The sequence below is a fragment of the Schistosoma mansoni genome, chromosome 3 (genome assembly GCF_000237925.1).
Source record: "Schistosoma mansoni strain Puerto Rico chromosome 3, complete genome".
Lineage (NCBI taxonomy): Eukaryota > Metazoa > Platyhelminthes > Trematoda > Strigeidida > Schistosomatidae > Schistosoma > Schistosoma mansoni.
The window spans coordinates 24,721,457-24,744,459 of record NC_031497.1 but is presented as its reverse complement, the minus strand read 5'-3'; the positions used below and the strand labels follow the sequence as shown (position 1 = coordinate 24,744,459).

Genomic DNA, 23,003 nt, shown 5'->3' with positions numbered 1-23,003 from the left:
CTTGAAACGATTCACATTCGCACTGAACCGTACATTAATTATAACTGATTGACATTTTTGTCAACTTACATTATTTGTGACTGACTGGTTCATTTTGAAGAAGAAACTGGTCTAACCTTTAAACAGCATAATTAACTTTCAGGAACTGTTTGATGGCTTTTAGTATTAGTTAATGGATTGCTTATAAACTTCTATGTAAAATCAACAGTAGAGTTTATACGGTATCATATAACAAATACACTGTTTTTTCCTTCGATAAGCAGTCAACTATTATAAATATCAGTGGAAGAACAACAATAATCGCACACTTAAGACCATATCCAAATACTCATGCTTCTTTATACATTTTGTCTCCTTTAGAAATTTAAACGTAACAATAACGACAATATATGCAGAATACAATGAGTTCATTGTATTTTGTTGTTTACATCATGATAAAACCTAAAGCAGTAAAGTTGCAGGTTCAGGAATCAATCCGTACTGTCAACGGTACTGGGTTATGATAAATGCTTTCTATGGATAACCGACTTCTCCATCGGTGCTTCAAAACGGAAACCAAGATTAAAATTTAGCCGACCATAAGTAAAACACACCTCACTTTGCCCCATGGATTTCTGTCTTTAGTAGTATTATCCGAATGCCATGGAGCTAACGCATTTCAAAGTACTCACAAAATATCCATTTATGATCTGCCTCAGGTAGCTGTCCCTCCAGCTCCACAATCACACCCTTAAGTTGATTACACTATCACTAACCTAGTTTTTTTCTCAGTTCCTCACAAAAAGTATCCTTTCATAATGTGATTAAATACATAGTGAGAACTACTCTCATAATTTTAACACCATTTAAGCTTTTCAGTTCATTTTTCTAGTAAATAAATGTTATTACTGACAAAAACCTAGTGTAAAAATAGATAGTAAATGAACGTTTTTAGATATGACAGTGACGTATTAGCGGTTAAAACACAACTTTCAATGTATAGATTACAGGTTTCAAGCCCATTACATCTATGTTGGTTAAGACAGGATAATATCACGAAACTATACTTATTAAAGTATAGCTTAAAGCTTATATTTGGCAGACCAACTATACTAACATTATTTATCAATATTAGTAATAATTAAATATTTATTTTGATACAGTCTTCATATATAACGGTTATTCATAATTAGTCAGAGACAAGTCGTCATTAGCTTAAAGCGAATTAGGTATTTGATGTCGTTTTGAATTGATCCGAAAATGATTTTCATGTAAATTAATAACAGTCAAAGTCTACTCTCTTACTCTTACTATTTCTACCACTATGGGATTTGAATCGACAACTGCATCTCTGTGCTAATGTGGTATGGCAACTCGAACTGATGCACGTACGTGCGAAGTTCTACGTTGTGACTGACTGACTGATTTTTCCATTATGAATTCCTGCCGATTCATTGGAAGTCTAGACGTCCCAGTGTATTTAATCAAAATCTTGTTTATTAGTTCACTTTATAAGTCGTCAAGTGTTGGGTATAGTTTATTTCTTTGTAAATTAATTGATACTTAAATTGTGACTTAGTTTTTATTTTCTCTCAATGTGTGTTAGTACAAGATGTAGTCAGTTCGGTCGACATATCATAGTGCTTCTTGTGAAGCCATTCAAAACTTTATAATTAATTGTAACAAGTTCTTGATTGTTAAACGACAATGTTCAGACTTATTGTTTAACAGTTATGAACATGAATATCAACTCTCAATATACTAACTACTCCGTTTCTCTCATTATATAAATAAATATTGAAGATTAATTCCTTTTACTGGATCAGTACCTCAGTTGTTTAAAGGTAAACGGAAGCTTTGTATTTAGATAGTTTAACTATTATAGCTCAAAATGGATAGTAATTGCATAAACGTGTTCATTAAATCCACATCAATTTTTGCGTAGTATTTCCTTAAAGTTGTTAAGTGTCCATATGTAATTGTATATATGTGTATTGATTAGCGTTTTAACCCAAACATCTCGGTGACTGCGGCCAGGTTTAATCATAGCTGATGTCTGCACGTAGTGGTTGGGTTAGATCATTACAAAGACCTGACCTAACTATAGTGGCTAATATACTTGTTCCCTGAGGTTCTACTATCGCACTCAACTCGGTTGACTAACAGTGAGACTAAAAACACCAAATCTAATGTACGAGGACAAATGTGTATGGCCAACTATATTACGGCTTAATGACAGCAAGATGTTTCCCATAAATAACTGGAGTCTCTAGCGATATTGCCTGTATACACCCATAGTATTTTCAAATAGAATTAGACTTCTTACATCTTTTTCTTGTGAAGTGATTTTAAATCAATATCCCATTTCTTTATACATCGTATTTCGTACATGTGCTTTCTCATCATTTGAACCTTTGTTTAAATGAAGTCTATTTTCCTCTTCTAGTCAATTTCATTTACAGATTGTTTTTTATTTGGTCCCCATTATCCCTTGTACTGGCTTCTTTCTTTTTAAACTTTTTGTCATCCCCTCTACCTTCATATACACGGAATAAGATGTAAGTTATAAGGTAACGAGAGGAAGGACGACAGGTATTTGCGTTAAGTAGCTGAAATATTGATTAGTTTTAAGTTTACATATTTTATAGGAAAATCCATTGGGTGGAGATTGTAAACATTAATGAGTTTATCATTGTTAATTGTTATAAGACAAACAATTACAAACAGAGTAAACCTCTAAATTGAAGCTATCATCATAAATTGTTTAACATCTCGATAAAACATACATATGTTTATACAAGGAGAGATTAAATACCAACAAAAATGTATTAACTAAGCCGTTTAGAAGAAAGAGCTGAGTAAACTGTAAACTAGTGTATTTATAGGCCAATAAAGTGTTTGATATATTCCAGTGGATCATCGTTCGAAATCTTCGACAATTGACAATTCAATTTGAAATTTGAGTGAACAGTAGTATCTGTGATGTTGACAAAGACCAAATAGAAGACATGGTTGGAAATGAAAGAGTGTATTTATGAAGTAAAAAGTTATTTGATAATCAATGAAACTGAGAATCTTGCCTAAAATGTAGCGTGAATACATGTGTTTCTGCAATCAATTCTGACTCATATCGCCCAACATTTAACCATTGATCATTATTATCGTAGAGACCTTAACCAGGTAGTCTACACCCACCAATACAGATCAGGCCAATAGTTAACGCTTTCATGGACTGGTAATACTCTTGGCATGGCTGCTTCGCAGCTTCCAATATACTTCAATGCTAGCCAATGTTGTACATTGAGGTATGCGTTAGTTAGATTTAAGTAACACATGTATTGTTGTGAACAGAACACTGGTTGGGGACAATCGAATGTATTTAAGCAAAAATTACAGACTATCTCACTAAATTCTGATAACCATACAATGAACAGTTAATTTGCAAATTAACAACGAATTGTCTCAATCTTCACTCTTTCTTCTGTAAATATCAGTTCATCTTCTCTAATTTCATTGTTCATGCATTTTCCTACCAATTGCGCCTCATTTCAGTTCTTTCCTCATCGGTCTTCTGCCAAAATACATTCTATATCTGACCATCGCCAGATACTACTTATATGGATATAAGTAGACCACACCACAGTATCACCATCCATGTAAGTTAGGAGTATACACTTACTCATCGGTGCACAACATAGCCGTGTGAGTACCATACATTTTCATGTAAAGTATGAAAAGCAGAGTTTGATTCTATGACCTACTACTTTGATCGTTAAATCACCATTATTCCACCTTCACATAAGTACAATGTATCAAAACAAGGTTGAGGTCCGCGTGACTATCGTAACAAATGGTTGGAGACTCTGGGTGACATGGCTCGGAATCGATCACAATGGCGTAGGTGTATACACTCTTTATCTTCCTTTAAACCTTGAGATTAAAATTGCTTCATAACTTTTTTCCTTCCTATACTATATCCTTATATACAATCTTTCTTTATGTACTACCACCACTAAATTAATTACTTCTATGAATCCGGTGTTGATCTTGTTGTGATAACGAGGTATGGCAACTTGGACCGATGCATATATGTGCCTTGTCCTACGTTGTAACTGACTGACTGATCAAAACATTGCATTAACCCCGACAAACACTTGGTAAATCAGTTATATCCGTATATTATTGTTTTCTTTTTGAATTGTTTCTATTAGTTCTGTGATCAAACAGCTTATTCAGTGGATAAATTAGATCAAATTGGTGAACATGTATTACCATATGGTTGGGAAATTGTGCAAGATATAAAATATGGTACATTTTATATTGATCATATTAATAAACATACACAATATGAACCGCCAACAGTTGAAGATTTTCAATTAGGTGAAAAAGTACGCATGAAATATTTATCACAATTTGATACAATTCATCATAAAACTAAAACTAATACTACTATCAATAATAATCATAGTATCATCAAAAGTGTAAATAATAATAATAATAATAATGGGATCTCTGTTAATGCCAATAATAGTCATGATGATAGTCAGAATGAATTAGACTCATCATCCATGAATGATAATGGACGTATAACTCCTGTGTCATTTTGTTCCGATTTAAAACAATTACGAGGTCCATTGATTAATACAGTTTTAGTGAAAAGTCCACGTGGTTTTGGATTTACAATTATCGGTGGTTCCGATTGTAATCGATCAGCATTTTTACAAGTACGTTTATCATTCAATTAAATTGATTTGTATTGTTTATGTAGTTAAAATGTATTTTCAGAAGGGGTTTTGTGGAGATTTAGTATTTTTCATAGTAGAAAGCATGAGTCAATTGAAGCTAGACCACCATGGAAAACCTGGAAGCACTGGACGGCCGTTTCGTCCTATTATGGGACTCCTCAGCGGCGCGCATCCATGATTCCGCAATCGCAAGACTCGAACCCAGGACCTACCAGTCTCGAGCCGAAGCCCTTAACCGATAGACCACTGAGCTGGCATCCAACGGTGTTAATGTCTAACTTCAACTGATCCACGAAGTTGAGCAACCATTCACCAATTGTCTTCAGTGAGTTCCTATCTCACAACAGACGTGGTTTTGAACTCCACTGGTCACTGCTTCTCACTAAAGCTCCTAGATATACTTCTCGAAGTCACTAGTGAGCATATGATTATATTAATTATCAGAAGGGGTTTTGTGGAGATTTAGTATTTTTCATAGTAGAAAGCATGAGTCAATTGAAGCTAGACCACCATGGAAAACCTGGAAGCACTGGACGGCCGTTTCGTCCTATTAAAATGTATTTCAAAAGAGATTTTCTTTGTTATTATTGAAAGATTACTTTATCCATTAAACTGGAATATCGTGGTCTAGCGAAAATGTCATCACTAGGAGACCTATATTACACCTCTGACGTGATCGTGTATAGTTACGAATGAGAAGCCTCAAACTAAAACGAAAAGCTGTCTCGTGCCAACTTCATATCGTTCATTCTTGTTATTTCACTGTTCGTTTCTGTTCATCTACGATACATGTCTCTTTCGAGCCTTATTTAGTACTCCAAACAGTTGAAACACTTACTTCATAGCCAGTTCCAAGATTTCTGAAAATCCATAACTATTGGATTCTCAAACAAATTAAAAGTTGAGAATACACTTACTTACGCCTGTTACTTCTCATAGAGGAGCATAGGCCGCTCACCAGCATTCACCATCCAACTCTGTCCTGGGCAATCCTTTCTACTTGTTTTCAGTTGTTATTCATTCTTTAGATATCTGCTTCCGATTCCCAACACATTGTGTTCATTCGTCATCCTCTTTTTCGTTTCCATTCCGAATTCCAAGTTAGCGCCTACCTCGTGATGCAGTTTGATGATTTCCTCACTGTGTGTCCTATCCACTTCCAAAGTCTTTTCTTAATTTCCTCTTCAACCAGAACCCGTTTTGTTCTCTTCTACAGTAGGCTGTCACTAATGGCATCCGAACAACGGACATTGAGTATTTTGCGAAGACAACTGTTTATAAGTACCTGTACTTTTTTAATGAAGTTTGTAGTCGTTCTCCAAGTTTCAGCTCCGTACAGTGGAACCGTCTTCGCTCTCTTATTGAAGATTGTCACTTTGACGTTGTCTTGCACACAGTTGTTTTGAGTTTCATATTTTCTTCAACTGTAGGAGTGCTGTCCTCACTTTGCCAATCCTTGGTTTTACGTCTGCATCGAATCCTCCTTGTTCATCAATGATGATGCTAAGATAGGTACGTGAATGTTTCCACCTCTTCCAGAGTTTCTCCATCAATTGTGATTGGATCGCTGTTCTCCGTGTTGTATTTGAGGATCTTGGTTTTCCCCTTGTGTATGATGAGGCCTACTGATGCGGAAGTGGCTGCTACTACACTGACTCTCTTTACCTACTTAGTGCATGACACGAGTATTTATTCAATTAAAATCGTAGTGATTATAGTACTAATAATAACAATATTGACATAATAATGAAATGGAAGTATCCTATTGAACAATTATTTATTTATTTTCATAGTTGAAATACTGAGTCAATTGAAGCTATACCACCTTGGAAAACCTGGAAGCACTGGACGGCCGTTTCGTTCTATTATGGGACTCCTCAGCAGTGTGCATCCACGATCCCGCACTCGCGAGATTCGAACCCAGGACCTACCAGTCTCGCGCCGGACCACTTTACCGATAGACCACTGAGCCGGCATCCAACAATTGGTGAACGGTCGCTCAGATTTCGTGTATTGGTTGAAGTTACACATTAACACCATCGGATGCCGGCCAGCTCAGTGGTCTATCGGTTAAGTGCTCTGGCATGAGACTGATAGGTCCTGGGTTCGAATCTCGCGAGTTCGGGATCGTGGATGCGCACTGCTGAGGAGTCCCATAGTAGAACGAAACGGCCGTCCAGTGCTTCTAAGTTTCCCAAGGTGGTCTAGCTTCAATTTACTCATGATTTCAACTATGAAAATACTGAAGTCTCCACAAAACCCCTTCTGAATTATTTATTTGATTTCATTTAGTTTTATACATAATTAGTTAATTAGTTTTACATTTTATCCTTGACAGAAAACAAACAAACAAGTAACTTTTATAATTAACATCAATATCCGATCTGAAAATGTATCACATTGGTTTTTATCATCCTTATTACTTGTGTGTGTGTGTTTATTTTGTTACTTTAATGTATGTATGTTTGGATACACATACATACATCTCATTGTCCTTAAATGAGATAATTAGTGAATGTGAAAAGATTCTGTTTATTGTAGTCATTCTGTAATTTCTATACCTATGGTTAATTGTTTATTTATAATTGCCGCATTCATTGATGTTAGTTATGTATCAAGTATGGTTTTTATGAGAAACAATGGTTCAATGTTTTCAAGTGTTGAACTTTTATGCATTAAATCGTAGGTCTCGAGTCTTATCCCATCTATTTGTTTTGGCTTACGGAACCTGGTAGTATTACTTACCGTCACATATTGAAAGTATGGATGAAATTCAAGTATATAGATTTGTGCCCGGCAAATGAATTAACAATAGTTTATGTGGTGCACTATTGATGATTATGTGAAGTATTAGTCTGCTTTCTGGTTGACCAATGGGGAATGGAATATGAACTTCTGATTTAGTGTATACATACAATATAGCATCTTGAACTGCAATATTCTTCTTGTTATTCACTGCCAAAAATTTGAACACATAGTTAAAATAAATTGTTAATAACACATATATATGACCTTCAAGATAATTCAAACAATAAAAGGTCACAATTCCTTAAAGTTTGTGTTATCACTATTATACTTAACTTCAGTTTTTTTTCGTTGGCAACAGTAATTATACATTGATTTAAACTCTCAATTACTTCCAAATGGAACAATACTTAATAATTACTGTCAGTGTTTTATATCATTTATCGTAATGGTGTCATGGTCATAACTCGTGGACCTCCTGGATAACTTGATAATGTATAACGTGATAAGACGGTCAATTAGAGAGCAGCGGATTATCGATCGGACTGTACGAGCAGTTTAGAGTACTTGTCAGTCATGCTTCTGCCTAGCCCAGCCAGTTAAGTTCAAAACAGCCTCTGCGGTATGAATCATTATGTTTCAAACATACTGAGTTCATATACCAAACTGCATCGTACCAATAAAGTAGAAAATAACATTTGTACAAGATTCAGCCAAATGTAGGAGGCAGTAACTAATAGACTAGGGATAACTCAAGAATGGTGAATCGTATAATCATAGTTCATAGGTCAAAATAAAGCTTATAATAAAAGGGATACGAATATGGATAGTTTAGTTACTTAACAATTATACAATAAAAATATACACATAGTATTGGTTCATAAACGGGTCCCAAAGTCACCATTCATTATTGTTATCGGGATATAACAAGTCCCCATAAAAATTACATCAATACAACTCATTAAATCAGCTCATCTAGGTAGCATGTATCATAACACGAATATTTGTCACTTGCACTTCTCAAATTTCACATGAGCACAAACGTAGCAGAAATTAGCACGACAAAAAACATGAAATAACTAAACATGCGAAATGCAGTTTATATCTTCCTATGATACCTTGACTGTACTTAACAAAACAAAAGAATAAATCCATCGTTTTGTCACTATATTTTATCTTTTGCATTCGACACTTTATTGTTGTTCTCGATTGCCGATGAAATTGGCAATGTTTTCATCAGACTGTTTTCGCTGTCTGATTTGTATCCGCTTTTTCTTTTCACTGAAAGCTTTTATTTTGCAAAATATGTTTGAAGATTGAAATAAATTGTGCGTATACCCACTTGGATTCACATTACCATAGTAACACTGAACTGAACAATGAATAGAAAGATTGTACCGGAGAAAACCATTCATTAGGATACACATGAAATACTGATAACTTGAATTATAGTCAGTTGAACGATTACAACCAATTAACAAAACACACAAACTGTACGCTGTTATTGAAGCTATGAACCTATCTAAGATACACCAACACTGAAAACCCGGTGACACCGGGTAATCGTTTCGTCCTAGTATAAAACGACTCCTCATCAGTCCGCATCCACCATCCCACCATAAGAATCAGGCCTAAAACCTTTGGTCTTCCAAGTAGACGTTTCACTTCCAGACCTCTGAGCTAGCATCCAACGGTGTTAACATCTAACTTTTATCAATACACCAATATCAGTTTGTTTTGCCTCAGTAAGGTTCCTGTTTCATACACCTTACATTTGAAAAACATATATTCTGTAAATCTATTGCTCATAGTGCACCAAAATCCCGATGCCATCAAATACATTGTTACAGCAATAATATAGTATCATAAGAAATCGTTAGATCAACTAAATTGACCTTAAACCTAATAGAAATACATGCCAACAAACAGTGTATTGTATCATGAGTCATCTGATTAACTCTAATGAAACTCTTCTCTATTATGGGTTAGAATTACAACCTAACTGTTTAGTATATTAGGATCTAATTGAAACTCAAATTGGGAACAATTACATTCACATCGAGTGATTTGTGCTGAATGTGAATCTGTATTTATTCCAAACACTACTTGACCTCAGAATTGTTGTGATTGATGTCTGGTTAGCATTTTCGACATTTTCTTTATTTATCATTCTCATAACTCTAAAACATGCTATTAATATTTGTACTTGTATAGAATGAGTACATCTCATGATATTTACTGTTCAAGTTACTTTTCTGTTGCGAAGAAAATTGTTCACAATTTACATCGTTGTGAATAAGTGAATATACATCTTACTCAATTTCCATTCAATCGATTCACTAAGACCACATGAGCAAACAGACAAGATAGTTCGCCTATGAAAGTCAAATGAACAGTCAAGTGACTAACGTTTACGGAAAATGATTGTGTGGAGTTTTCGTACAATCAGTAACAATTAGTAACTTTTCATCACACACTGACATAACCTAAAAAGCGATTGAAAATGATAAGGAACTGAACAAATGTGTCACTTTTAATTCACTTAGTATTGTTTGGTTGGATCTTCCCATTGACGTTTAGGACTGCAATTGATCAGTCTCTTATTGGTATATGTGCATACTGTGAGGATTGCCTCGATATAGCCTTAATTCACAAGTATTATAAGCACAGATGTATATTGGCTAGCAGTGGAATCCAGGACGCTCGTTTGGTCCTATTTGAAACTCGTCGGTTGAATGTAGCTGCGCATCCTGGATTCCACTGCTAGCCACTATCCATTCTTTGCTTATAATGCTTGTGTCACTTTTGTTTGATTGTTTAACTCAAAATGTGTGAATCAGATAGTCGGTTAGCCGTACACTATGATTTGACTTGGCACATATGCACATTAGTTCAAGCAACCGCATCATATCAACACAGAGAGATAAACTTATCAAGGGTATTATAAGTTTTACAATATCATTATTCACCTATGCTGTTATAATTAATAGTTAATGATATTACATAAAATCCCACCAATTAGATAATTCTTGAGACAAAAAACTACATACTACAAGTACTCTAATTTAAATATCCTTATTACTGACTGTTGTTCAACCTTATAATTGTATCATTGGACGCCACCTACACAATGTTGTTATTGGTTAAGCGTTCACTGGGAAAGTTTTCGGTCCTAGATACGCTTCCTGACTGACTCGTGAATAAATACACAGACGATAACTATCATCCCATACTCTATGATTTTAAAACGTCACCTCAATTGAGATAAATCTGTGATAACTACAACCTACAGATCGAAATCTTTGAAAATACGTTTAACTGATTTCGCTCAACGAATGTATTGTAGAGCGGTGTATTAATGGTTCAAGCACTTGACTTTCGCCTACTTTATTGTAGGTTGGTGTCCTACATCACTTACTTTGAACTGAACACTGGATTATCAGCCATAACATCGAAAACGCAGTATAAATCCAAGTACATAAATTCTGTGCTTAGTAAATAAGTCTAAAAATATTAATTGCTTCAAAATATGTTCACTTTCTAGTGATTCATTACTATTATTTCCCTTTTTCTCTTCAATATATTTACTTCAATATATTATTTAGGTGAAACATCTTGTCCCAGGTGGTCCAGCTTCATTGAATAGCCAATTAGCTGTTGGTGATGTTATGGTTAGCGTGAACGGGACAAATGTTCTTGGTTATACACATTCTCAATTAGTTTCATTATTCCAGTCAATCCCAGTTGGAGCTAGTATTAATTTACTAGTGTCGCAAGGTTATCGATTACGGAGAGAAATTGGTGGCGATCCGCCAACACATTTTAATGGTGCAGTACCTGGTAATCATCTTGGTGCGACAGGTTTTGTATCCGGTGTGATTGATATTTCTACTCAGGTAAGTAGATGAGTTACGAATGCTTACCATGTTTTATTTGTTTTCAGAAGTCCATTTTATTCCATACAGCATTTAGCATTATAAATTCGTTTTCTTTAACATGAATTCATATAACGAAACTCTACCGTATACGTTATGCTAAACAAACTAATGATATTGTAAAGAAATAGTAAAAGGAATTGGAAGTCACGAATTGTCAAGAAGTACAGTTTTAAAACATAACGAAAATCGATTTCATCCATTTGAAAGAATACAGTGACAGTTCACAACACAGTCATCACTAATCTCTGCCAGAACATGGCTGTGAAAATCTGGTGCCACTCCTTTCTACAGTTTTTTAATGGACCCATGCACAAGGTCTTGTCACGTCTGAGTGCTCTATTTTAACATAATTATCTTTCATTCTATGTTTGTGTCCAAAACTAACCACCTTTATGATTTTATACTGTTACAGAATCAGTGAGCAAAACGGAGTATGAAAGTCTATAGGACGGTGTACGTGTAACTCACCAAGGACTACCCTTGAATCTGAAAGTATAATTCTTGGGATAGTTTAGACATGTCAGGAAACTCTGTTCATACTTCATTCGATGCTTCAGGTTCATTGACTCTTTGTTCACTATAAATGTAAAAACAGTTTGCGTAACTTTTTAAAAGTGAAAACTATAATTATCAGTCTGCTTTCATCCCCAGAAAGTTTTCTTCACTACCTTCCTTTTACCGACATATCTGCCATTTAAAAACCATGGATTGAATATATTTGGAAAATGTCTATATGAGACCATTACAAATGACAGTGAATTCCTCTTACTGAAAATTTATTTATGATTCACGGGTGATACATAGTATCAGTCTCTACACTGTGTGACTGCACCACAATCGACTAACTCATTTTGTTTCATATCATTGGCTTTGTTTGTGTTTTCATGCTTTATTCTACTAATGAAGCCACAGAATTCGGTCTCTAATAATGGGGTTGTTAATTGCACAGAGCGTTTTCTGAATTTATATATATCAATAACAATTGACAATGTCCAAATGTAAATATACAACATTGATGTGATTGACTCTCGCCTTTTGTAATTTGATTGTAATTAAGATGTTTGTCTTTTTAACTATCACTTACAATTTCCTTCCATTCAATTGTGTTTTGGTTTTAGTATCACTGTTGTTTTTTCAAGTGTCGTCAATATGTTTATTTCTCATCCCCCACCCCTTACTTATAGAATGTTTTAAACAATCTGAAACTTGGTGAAGATACAATAGATAATTTACCATTGACGGAGTTACATCTAGTTAATTCATCAAGGAATTCCGGTGTAATCTCTTCACATTCTTCCATTTCACCGACACCACCGCCATCAGCATCATCATCGTCTAATAATGGTAATTCATCTCAAGAGCTACTTGCAGTACGTTCTAGTCCGTCTAATTTAAATGGTGGTAGCTGTGTTGGAAAGTTGCGTAATTCACAAAGACCAGAATTTTTAAAGGTAATTGGTATTTGAATTGATATTATTATTAATTTTTAATTTCCATCCTTTTGAGACATCAATTTGTCCAGTTCCATTCTGTTATTACACGTTAATACTTTTTCTTATAGGATAGCATCAATGACATTTTTCTTAATTCATACTTTTACAAAAAACGTCTATTGCTACCTAATTGGTTGTTATCGCTTTTAGTTTGCCAAGTTTGTTATGTATCCCAAGGTCATTGGTTTTTACTAAATAAACATAGATGTTCCTTCTTAAATATGACTTCTTTTTGGTAGAAACAGTCATCGTGTAAGTGTTGTCTTCTCTTTTAACTGGTGGATTATTAGAAGTGAATTGTTATCATATGATAGACATCCAGTTTATTCTAATTGCTATCCGGTACTTCATATTAGGATAACCCTCAATCGTTTGTAGATAGAATTCACCGTAAGCCAACTGGAACCTTAATATGTCAATTATTCTTGTTAAGATATAAAACATCTGGGAAATTTATCTTTTACGATCCTAATGATAATGAAATGCTTAAATTTCTGAATGAATTTTTCTTATACTGTCTGCCAATAACAGTTGATCTGTATATAAGTTTGTCTGTTACATGTTTTACTTATCACCATACTGTGAACTGAAAATTGTTCAGGAAGAATGTCCAATAAGGTCGTATTTCATTTAGTTCGGTAAATTTTAGTTCACAGATTCAAATTAACCCACTGTTGAACAGTATTTTGATGATATTAATCTTATGCATAAATTTTAATCTGCAGCTTCGTGCCTATATGAGCCTACTAGTGGATTACCTTGTAAGTTCCAAAACCAAGACCTAGTATACATGTATCATGAAATCGATCTTTTATTCATCAAGCTAATGCTGCGAGCAGCTTCGAAATTTATTCTAAAGGTTTGCGTGGCGAATCTTGATACCAGTGGAGTTCAATTGTACCAGAAGTCAAATAGTTGTCTGGTAGTGGCATCGGACGATCGTCACATTTTATCACGAATTGATTCAAGTTCGAAATCGTTTGATTCCAAGTAAGAGGTTTGAAGTTAGGAATAGAGTACTACGTAAAGAAAGGAAATCGATTGATCAGGTAGTAAATCTTCATCAACTGAGGTGGTTGGGACATATGTTATGTATACTCAACCACCGCCTACTTCGACGGACAATGTTGTCTGGCATAGGAGTAGGCTGGAATGAAGCTAAGGGCGGCCAAACTAAAACATGGCATCAGTTCATGAAGTCACTTATGTCAGTGAATATAAACTGCCTGGTTGCCGTCCGCGTGATTGTCTGTGAATGACATGACTCAAAATCATTTGGAATGGCGCAAGTGGATCCGTTCTTTATATTTTCCCAAATTTGGAGGTTCTAAATTCTCCATCACTTTTTTAGTGTCTATATTTCGCCAATTTATATATTTTTTTTGAGTTGTATCACCACTGATGCTGTAACTACTTCTACTATTTTGGGATTCGCCCTGACAACTTCGTCTCTCATTACCAATGGGGTATGGCAACTTGAACCGATGTACATACGTACAGGTTCTACGTTGTGACTAACTGGCTGAAAAGGTGTGAAGGGTTAATTTCTCGTTGGGATACTTAAAGATTCTATGTCCAGTGCTAGGACAAAATTGCTTTTGAGTGCCTCGTAATTTTCAATGATCCATCAACTGATTTCTAATATCAGTTAATTTTCTATCCTTTTATGGAAAAATTGTTCGTGGACTCTCAAAACTTATTAAGTCTTTATACCAGTCCCATACTAGAACAAAAGGGCTGTCCAATGTTCCCAGGTTTTCAACGGTGGTCTAACACTGATGGTTTCATAATCTCAATCAAAAGTCGACAGTCTCCACAATCTTAAGCTGATAGATGTGTTTTTTTTAATTGTAAACACTGAAAACTTGACTAAAATCTTTTCTGAACATTTAAGTGGATATTTTCACAATAGCTAGTACAAATTAAGCTGCAAACAAATATTGAACAGTCCATAAATTTGTGACATAGATTTTTCGGTTCAGGATGTTGTGTTTGATGTTTGAATGAAAAAAAGGCTAGCAGGCTTCACTTTCGTTGGCATTGATCATCAACAAAACATATCTGAAACGTTGAAGTAAATTATGCTTCTTTGAAATTTCGAAGTTGTACCACCAGAGTTTTCTGTTCAACATTTTTAACACTCGCTTATTCAGGATGCCATTACCGACCAACCCCTACCATGCATTATCGTATACGGCTTATATAATAACATATGTAACTTTTCTTAGTAGACATACTCCAGTATCTTTCAATGTAATTATTTCAATTTGATATGATTACTGTAAAATATGCTAAACACTGTTCCTTAGTAGTGACCACCATGGTTGAATACGTTTTTCTTACCGGAAGCCTTTTTTCCATGCCCAATTACCTAAGTAATAACCATTTCTGATTGTGACACCAAGTAACAGGAAAGCAAACCAGATATTTGAGATGTAAATGATCCATGATATAAATTAGTTAACATTGTATAACTTAACGTAAAAATTACATTGTATTCTCTATCCCAATATATCTTGTTCAGTATTAAGGAAAGTTGTGATCATATAAGTGCAAATTGATTGTGATAAATCGAATACCGGTATTTATCTCTTATTAACTTCTGTTCCTTAACAACGTAAAAATCTCTTAGTACATATTTTAAATGCACTGCTCATTTCTGTGGTGGAATAATCAAGTAGGTGGGCCCGTGGTTAAACGCAGCGGATGAAGTAGAAATGGAGAATGAGTTTATGGAAATGTAAGTTGTCATAGACTATAGTGATTGGATCATATGTCATAAATGTTCACCCATCCCCTGCACAAACGTGATTTTTATTGTTATACCGGGGCCATATTGTGATCAGTTTTTGTGTAGTCTCAATCTTTTTAAACAATGAAATAATGAGATAAAATTTAATTTTAATGTATAATTTTTTTTCTAATATATATATCTGTTCAGGTGTCAATTTTTAAACAAAACAATGGTTTCGGCTTTACTTTAGCCGATCATATTCAAGGTCAACATGTGAAAGCTATCTCAGATCCAGTAAGATGTGGTCGCTTACGTGTTGGTGATGTTATTGTAGAAATTAATGATCAACGTGTAAAAGATATGCCACATGTAGAAGTAGTTCAAATATTGAAACAATGTCCAGTTGGTAAAGAAGCAAGATTACTTGTTCAACGTGGTGGTAAGTTCTCCGTGTATTACATTTTAAAATTACTATTGTGTTATTGGTTATCAGTTCCAACTTACATCACCTATGACGAAGACGAGATATCTGTCTATCGATTAAGGGACGAGTATACTGCGCAACAGTTCTCTTTATTCTACTTTACGGCTGTGAAATGTGGCCATTAAGAGTAGTAGATAGTCGTAAGTTACTAGTATTTGACCACAGATGCCTTAGAAATATTGCTCGCATCTGCTGGGATAACCGGGTAAGTAATAGTGAGGTTAGACACAGGGTATTGGGGAATGATGGTAAATCGGTTGATGAGGTCATGAATCTTCATCGACTGAGATGGTTGGGTCACGTATTGTTACGTATGCCTGAACACCGATTACCACGACGCACAATGCTGACTAGTGTAGGGGATGGTTGGAAGAAAGTTAGGGGCGGCCAAACCAAAACATGGCATCAGTCATTGAAGTGACTTCTGGTTTGAGCCATCTCGGCTGATGCAGGCTACTTGACTAGGGTCCGCACGAATATCGTAACCAATGGTTGGAGACTCTGTGTGACATGGCTCAGAATCGATCACAATGGCGTAGGTGTATACACTCTTTATCTTCCCTTAAACCTTGAGATTAAATTTGCTTCTTACCTGTCCTCCTTCCTGTATTATATTCTTATATACAACTTTTCTTTTATATATTAACACCACTAAATTAACTAATTCTATGAATTTGATGTTGGTCTTGTTGTGCTAACGATGTATGACAGCTTGGACCGATGGATATATGTGCCTTGTCCTACGTTGTAGCTGACTGACTGACTATTGGTTATCAGCTAAACAGCTTTTATCATTTGTTTTTGGAAATTTGATGTTATCATTAACTTAATTTCAGGTTAACGGATCAATTTATTTGTTTCGTGAGTTTTGTAGTTAGTAATGATCATTAGAGTCCTCGATTCACCTTCACGGGTTTCAACTCTTTTACATAAACTTCACTTTTAAATGACGAGATAATACTACTGTAAGTATTAGAGACATAATTTTACACGCCAAGATCACTTATATAGAAACTAGCATTTGAATGATGTGTTACATTCAGTGTTAATAACATATGGTTTCATCATCATTTGAGACACTAGTTGAAATGAGGAACTGTTTCGTTTTAGTTGAATTTTGATGTAACCGACTCTCTTATCCTAAAGATTCATAGTTAACATTATCGATAAGTTTTTGATTAAGATGGAAGTGATTTTAAGTGGTAACTAATTCTGTAAACATAGTCTTATTCAATTCTTAATACTTTTAATATTCTATATACAATCAATCAGTTGTTCAGCCAATAAGGTATTTTTCTCTTTGTTATTCATTCAAACAATTCACTTTAAACAATGCAGTTGAATAGAAACCATTGAACATTTAATCAACTTTTTGTTTTTATGAATGTATTTTCGTTCACACAGCTTTATACTCTTTGATTTCATGCAACTAAATGGTACATTTCTTCTTTTATGTCTGTAAAATAGACTATTCAAAATTGATTACTATGACAATGTCATTTGTTCATTATTGAATAATACATCAAAGGGAATCATATAACAATTTAGAGCTGACAGACGTCATTAACTTCATATTTGTCTTATGGTACTATGGTTCTAAAGAAATTACAATACCACAATTACATAATGTAATATTTGCCTGGCGTGATTAATGTGGAAGACATAACGAAAAGTGCACTTAATTCTCATCAATTCATGACCCTTTTTCTCATATCACAAAGGCGATTAGTTCAATCCTCTATAATGTGTGTCTGTCAACAAAAAAGCATTATACGATCATCAGTTTCCATATTCACAAAATTGGCAAGGTTACTGTTGCTTATTCAGTTGTCTGTAGTTTAGGCGTTTTCGCTTGTGACCGAAGGTTCTGAGCTTGATTACCGGATGTCACGATATTCTGGTCTTAGCTAGTGAAGCCTGTTACATGACTTGTTACCGGGTTTTTAATGTTTAAGGTTTCAATATTTCTCTTTGAGAGTGGTATCAAGTGACCTTGCGGATCATTTTATAAGCTTGAATACTGATGGCATATTTGAAAGGAGTTGAGGACAGGAGATGAGTGTGAATGATGGAAATAGAAGAAATATTTAAAAGCGATTGTGAACAAGATTAGTTTAGACTATCCATTTATCCAACAAAACGATACTTGTATATACGGTAGTAGATTAGTTTTTCGAATTTCATCCATTAAGTCACTGGTTTGGAACTCACGGAACTCATTTAAGTTCATGTAGTCGGTTAGTGCAACTAACCACGCTAAAAGTTATGGCTTAAACCTGAGTATACGAATATGTACTTGGTAAACGAGTTACGGTATTTAACAGGAACAGGACATAACTTTTTAGAAGTCACTCAATGGCTTATATCATAAACGCTTGATTGTCAGATTAAATTTTCTGCTCACTATATCACAACTGGAAATGTTTCCACTGTATTCTTTCATGATTACTGAAGGAACAGTTTTTCACTAATGTAAACCTAATGTATATGATTCATTTAGTATTGTTTGTTTGAATCTTCCCATCGATTTGTTAGGACCGCAATTGGCCAGTCTCTAATTGGCATATGTGCATACTGTGCGTATTGCCTCGATATAGCCTTAATTCACAAGCATGGTAAGCAGAGATGGATAATGGCTAGCAGTGGAATCCAGGACGCCCGTTTCTTCCTATTTGGGACTCGTCAGCTGGATGTACCTGCATCTCAGAGTTGATGTTCACTCTGGGACTCGAACCCAGAACAAACAATATTGAATGAATTTAAACTTCACCCCATCGCAAAAGCAAGTGGCTATCAGAACTCAGTGGCCGAGTGGATAACGCGATGGCGTTTGAAGCGAAAGGTACTGAGTTCGAGTCCCAGAGTGAACATCAACTCTGTGATGCAGATACATCCAGCCGACGAGTCCCAAATAGGGCGAAACGCGCATCCTAGATTCTACTGCTAGCCACTATCCATCTCTGCTAATGTATATGGATAGGAGTTTAGTTTTGCTAGTTTTATGAATAAAACTAATTAATTAGTATTGTTCTCTTCCATTAGAAAACTACTAATCACATGAATCATGTTTTTCATTCAATCATTTGATCATACAATTTATCAAGTCTCAGTTTTTTTTTTTCATACAAATCGTTTTTCCATAATGATTGATTGCCTCACCGCCAATTTGTGTATATGACCTATGAATTTCCAGGCAAAATGTAAAAGAAAATTACAATCAAAATTAACTTATTCAGAAATAAGATATTCTTGTCTAACTGATACTGTTTATTCAATATTAAGATGGAATGATTCAATATTACCTAGTAAAGTGTTATTCAAAGTTGGGTTAAATGGCGCCATCTTCTTTTAAAAAAAAGTCTTACTTTAACATATGTTTGAAATTTTTAAGCAAACTTAGGTAGTGGTTATGAGTGGAATACAAGATGAACGTTTTCTGTGATTTGGGACCCTTAGATTGAATGTACTTGTGTCCCAGTGTTGTAACTCACTCTCGGACTCGAACCCAATGCCTCACGCTTCAAACGGGAAATTTGTCATTAGTTTATCTACTACTTAATACTTAAGTAGTTAAATGAAATTTTTAACACCAACTTGAAACCCAATGAAAAACTACTGTCAGGATAACAATAAACAGAGGTTTCGTCCAAGGTGGAGATTGATAGGATGCTCTCATATACTTGCTTAATTGAACTCATGACGTACCGATGATATTTTGTGAAAATCTCAGTACATATCGATTACAATAAATTTGAATATCTATTCTACTGAACACCAGCTTACTGGCTGAATGTAATGTTGTTTTCATCGTGATACTCAAATACTCTGGGTCTGATCTAATGTAGATCAGTGGTTGCATACTGTTGAGAAAAGTTTCAAACAAAAATGACACAGGTATTATAAGCAAAGATGGATAGTGGCTAGCAGTGGAATCTAGTGTGACGCGCGTTTCTTCCTATTTGGGACTCGTCAGCTGGATGTACCTGCATCTCAGAGTTGATGTTCACTCTGGGACTCGAACTCAGTACCTTTCGCTTCAAACGCCATCGCGTTATCCACTCGGCCACTGAGTTCTGATAGCCACTTGCTTTTGCGATGGGGAGAAGTTTAAATTCATTCAATATTGTTCGTTCTGGGTTCGAGTCCCAGAGTGAACATCAACTCTGAGATGCAGGTACATCCAGCTGACGAGTTTCAAATAGGACCAAACGAGCGTCCTGGATTCCACTGCTAGCCAATATACAACTTTGCTTATAATACTTGTGAATTAAGGCTATATCGAGGCAATCCGCACAATATGCACATATACCAATAAGAGACTGATCAATTGCAGTCCTAAACGTCAATGGGAAGATCCAACCAAACAATACTAAGTGAATTAAAAGTGACACATTTGTTCAGTTCCTTATCATTTTCATTCGCTTTTCAGATTATTTCAGTATGTGATGAGCAGTTACTAATTATTGCTGATTGTACGAAAACTACACACATTCATTTTCCGTAAACGTTAGTCACTTGACTGTTCATTTGACTTTCATAGGCGAACTATCTTGTCTGCTTGCCCATGTGGTCTTAGTGAATCGATCGAATGGAAATTGAGTAAGATGTATATTCACTTATTCACAACGATGTAAATTGTGAACAATTTTCTTCGCAACAGAAAAGTAACTTGAACAGTAAATATCATGAGATGTACTTATTCTATACAAGTACAAATAATAATCGCATGTTTTAGAGTTATGAGAATGATAATTATGATATTTTTAAATTGTTTGTCTAAACAAAGGAAATGTCGAAAATGTTAACCAGACATTAATCACAGTAATTCTGAGGTCAAGTAGTGTTTGGAATAAATACAGATTCACATTCAGCACAAATCACTCAATATGGATGTAGTTGTTCCCAATTTGAGTTTCAATTAGATCCTAATATACTAATCACTTGGGTCACCTGTAACTCAGTTATAGCATACCATGTTCGGGAAGCTATAAATTCGTGTTTCATGTTAGTTCACATTCATTTGCTATGCGTACTGGCAATATTAAAGGAATCCATGCTACACTTAGCTGTTGACCTTTTGTTATGTCTTGTAGGTTGAACGCTTTATTCGGATCCTAGCTATTCGGATAACCCCAGGCTAGCACTACTCAGCGACTTGAAAGACCAGAGAGAAGACACGAGTATCAGAGAAACCCTTTACTGCAAGGATCAGTTTTGTACAGAAAATCGTAGGTATTTATAGATGTTTGCTTAAGTTAAATCAACATCCTAATTCAGCCAATCCAATTAACGACATATATTGCTACTGACCAATGGTAGCGTGCCACGTTGGAACTCCAGAATGTTCTGTCGAACTCTGATTGGTTGGGTCTCTTTTTGAGCCTCTGGAGGCTCTGTTGGAGTTCGCTGGAAGCCGACTTAACACCTTTCATCAGTCAACTCCACTGACCTGTTCTTAGTTTTTATGACTATATTCATCCATTTAATCATATGGCTAGACATTGGTAATATAAGTAAATCCTGGATCTGGGTTTTGTGCTGTTTGGCATTCTTCAGCAAGATGTATCTATACTTTCGAGGTAACTGATACTTCCTGACAAATTTGTTTTCTTCTTGCTTATCTTCATTTTCAAAGAGGTTATCACTGCAATATTCAGGCCGTATACTACTTCTTATCTGGTGAAGCATATCACTATAGTGTAAAATTGTCTAGTTTACATTTGATATTCATTCCAGTTGAATTTCGTTGTAGATAATCAAATACTTGGATTTTTTACTAACGCACCAATTGCAACTATTTCTTATTGTTTACATTAAGTTAGTATGTTTCATTGATGGCTGTGTGTTGTGTGTAAATAGTCGGTATTCTGACTTTTTTCAATGGTTCAATCAATAGATATACGGTTATAGGTTTTTAGGTTCAAACTCCACTCCACACTTCATTTTTAACGGCTTTCTAGTTGTATTATTTAGCAATAAGGCGGCGTGAGTCGAAACCAGATACATAAACACATATTTTTGGTGGTATTAATTTTTCCTAATTGGATGGTTCAATAGATAATCTTTTATTGTTATTATGGACAATTATTATTATTATTATTATTATTATTAATGGCTTTATTCAAGATCTTCAACTCGTACTTCATGTAGAAGTAGTTTTCCCATTGATTCCACAAGTACTGTTTTGGTTCATTCCAATGACCTCGTTGTTAATAATGATAATGAAAGCTTTGGCATTCAGTCATCTAACTCAGAGAGCTCGATACCACCAAAAGCATCCACCTGAACTACAAATTTTCTCCATCATATTATAAATATTTGAATTTTAAAAAAATGTTGTGGAGCCAACGGGACAATGAAACAATCGCAACGGACAAAATAAAATACATTCTCAATCTATCTCTTTAAATACGATTCTGATCACCGATATGATCGAATGAATTTTGTACGATAATTGGTTACAGATTTTCATCATGATATCCATGCCGACAATAAATGTAACTCCAAATCCCTAGAACCATTCTGTGTCACTAAACCTTGGAATATCAGAATGGAAAAGCTTAGTTTTTGACTTAGAAAAATATTTTTTTCAAAAAAAAAATACCAGATTCACTTTTCAATGATTATTAATTAAATTTAAATAATGATAGTGTTGTGAACAAAACACAGGTGGGGACAATCGAATGTATTTTAGCACACTACAGAATATCTCATTAAAATATGACAACCATATAGTGAACATTGTAAGCAAAGATGGATAGTGGCTAGCAGTGGAATCCAGGACGCGCGTTTCGTCCTAGAGTGAACATCAACTCTGAGATGCAGGTACATCTAGCTGACGAGTCCCAAAGGGGACAAAACGCGCGTCCTGGATTCCACTGCTAG

General features: G+C 35.0%; 1 protein-coding gene across 1 annotated transcript in view; it reads left to right on the top strand.

Moving 5' to 3' along the window:
* Smp_141790 (membrane associated guanylate kinase inverted related) overlaps positions 1-23,003 on the top strand; it is a gene marked incomplete at its 3' end in the record, with an annotated part of 65,839 nt that overhangs the window by 24,838 nt on the left and 17,998 nt on the right. The window contains exons 5-8 of the mRNA XM_018799760.1: positions 4,191-4,703; positions 11,075-11,365; positions 12,592-12,858; positions 15,842-16,073. Of these exons, the coding sequence (XP_018651517.1) occupies positions 4,191-4,703; positions 11,075-11,365; positions 12,592-12,858; positions 15,842-16,073 (1,303 nt within the window). The remainder of the gene's footprint in view (positions 1-4,190; positions 4,704-11,074; positions 11,366-12,591; positions 12,859-15,841; positions 16,074-23,003) is intronic.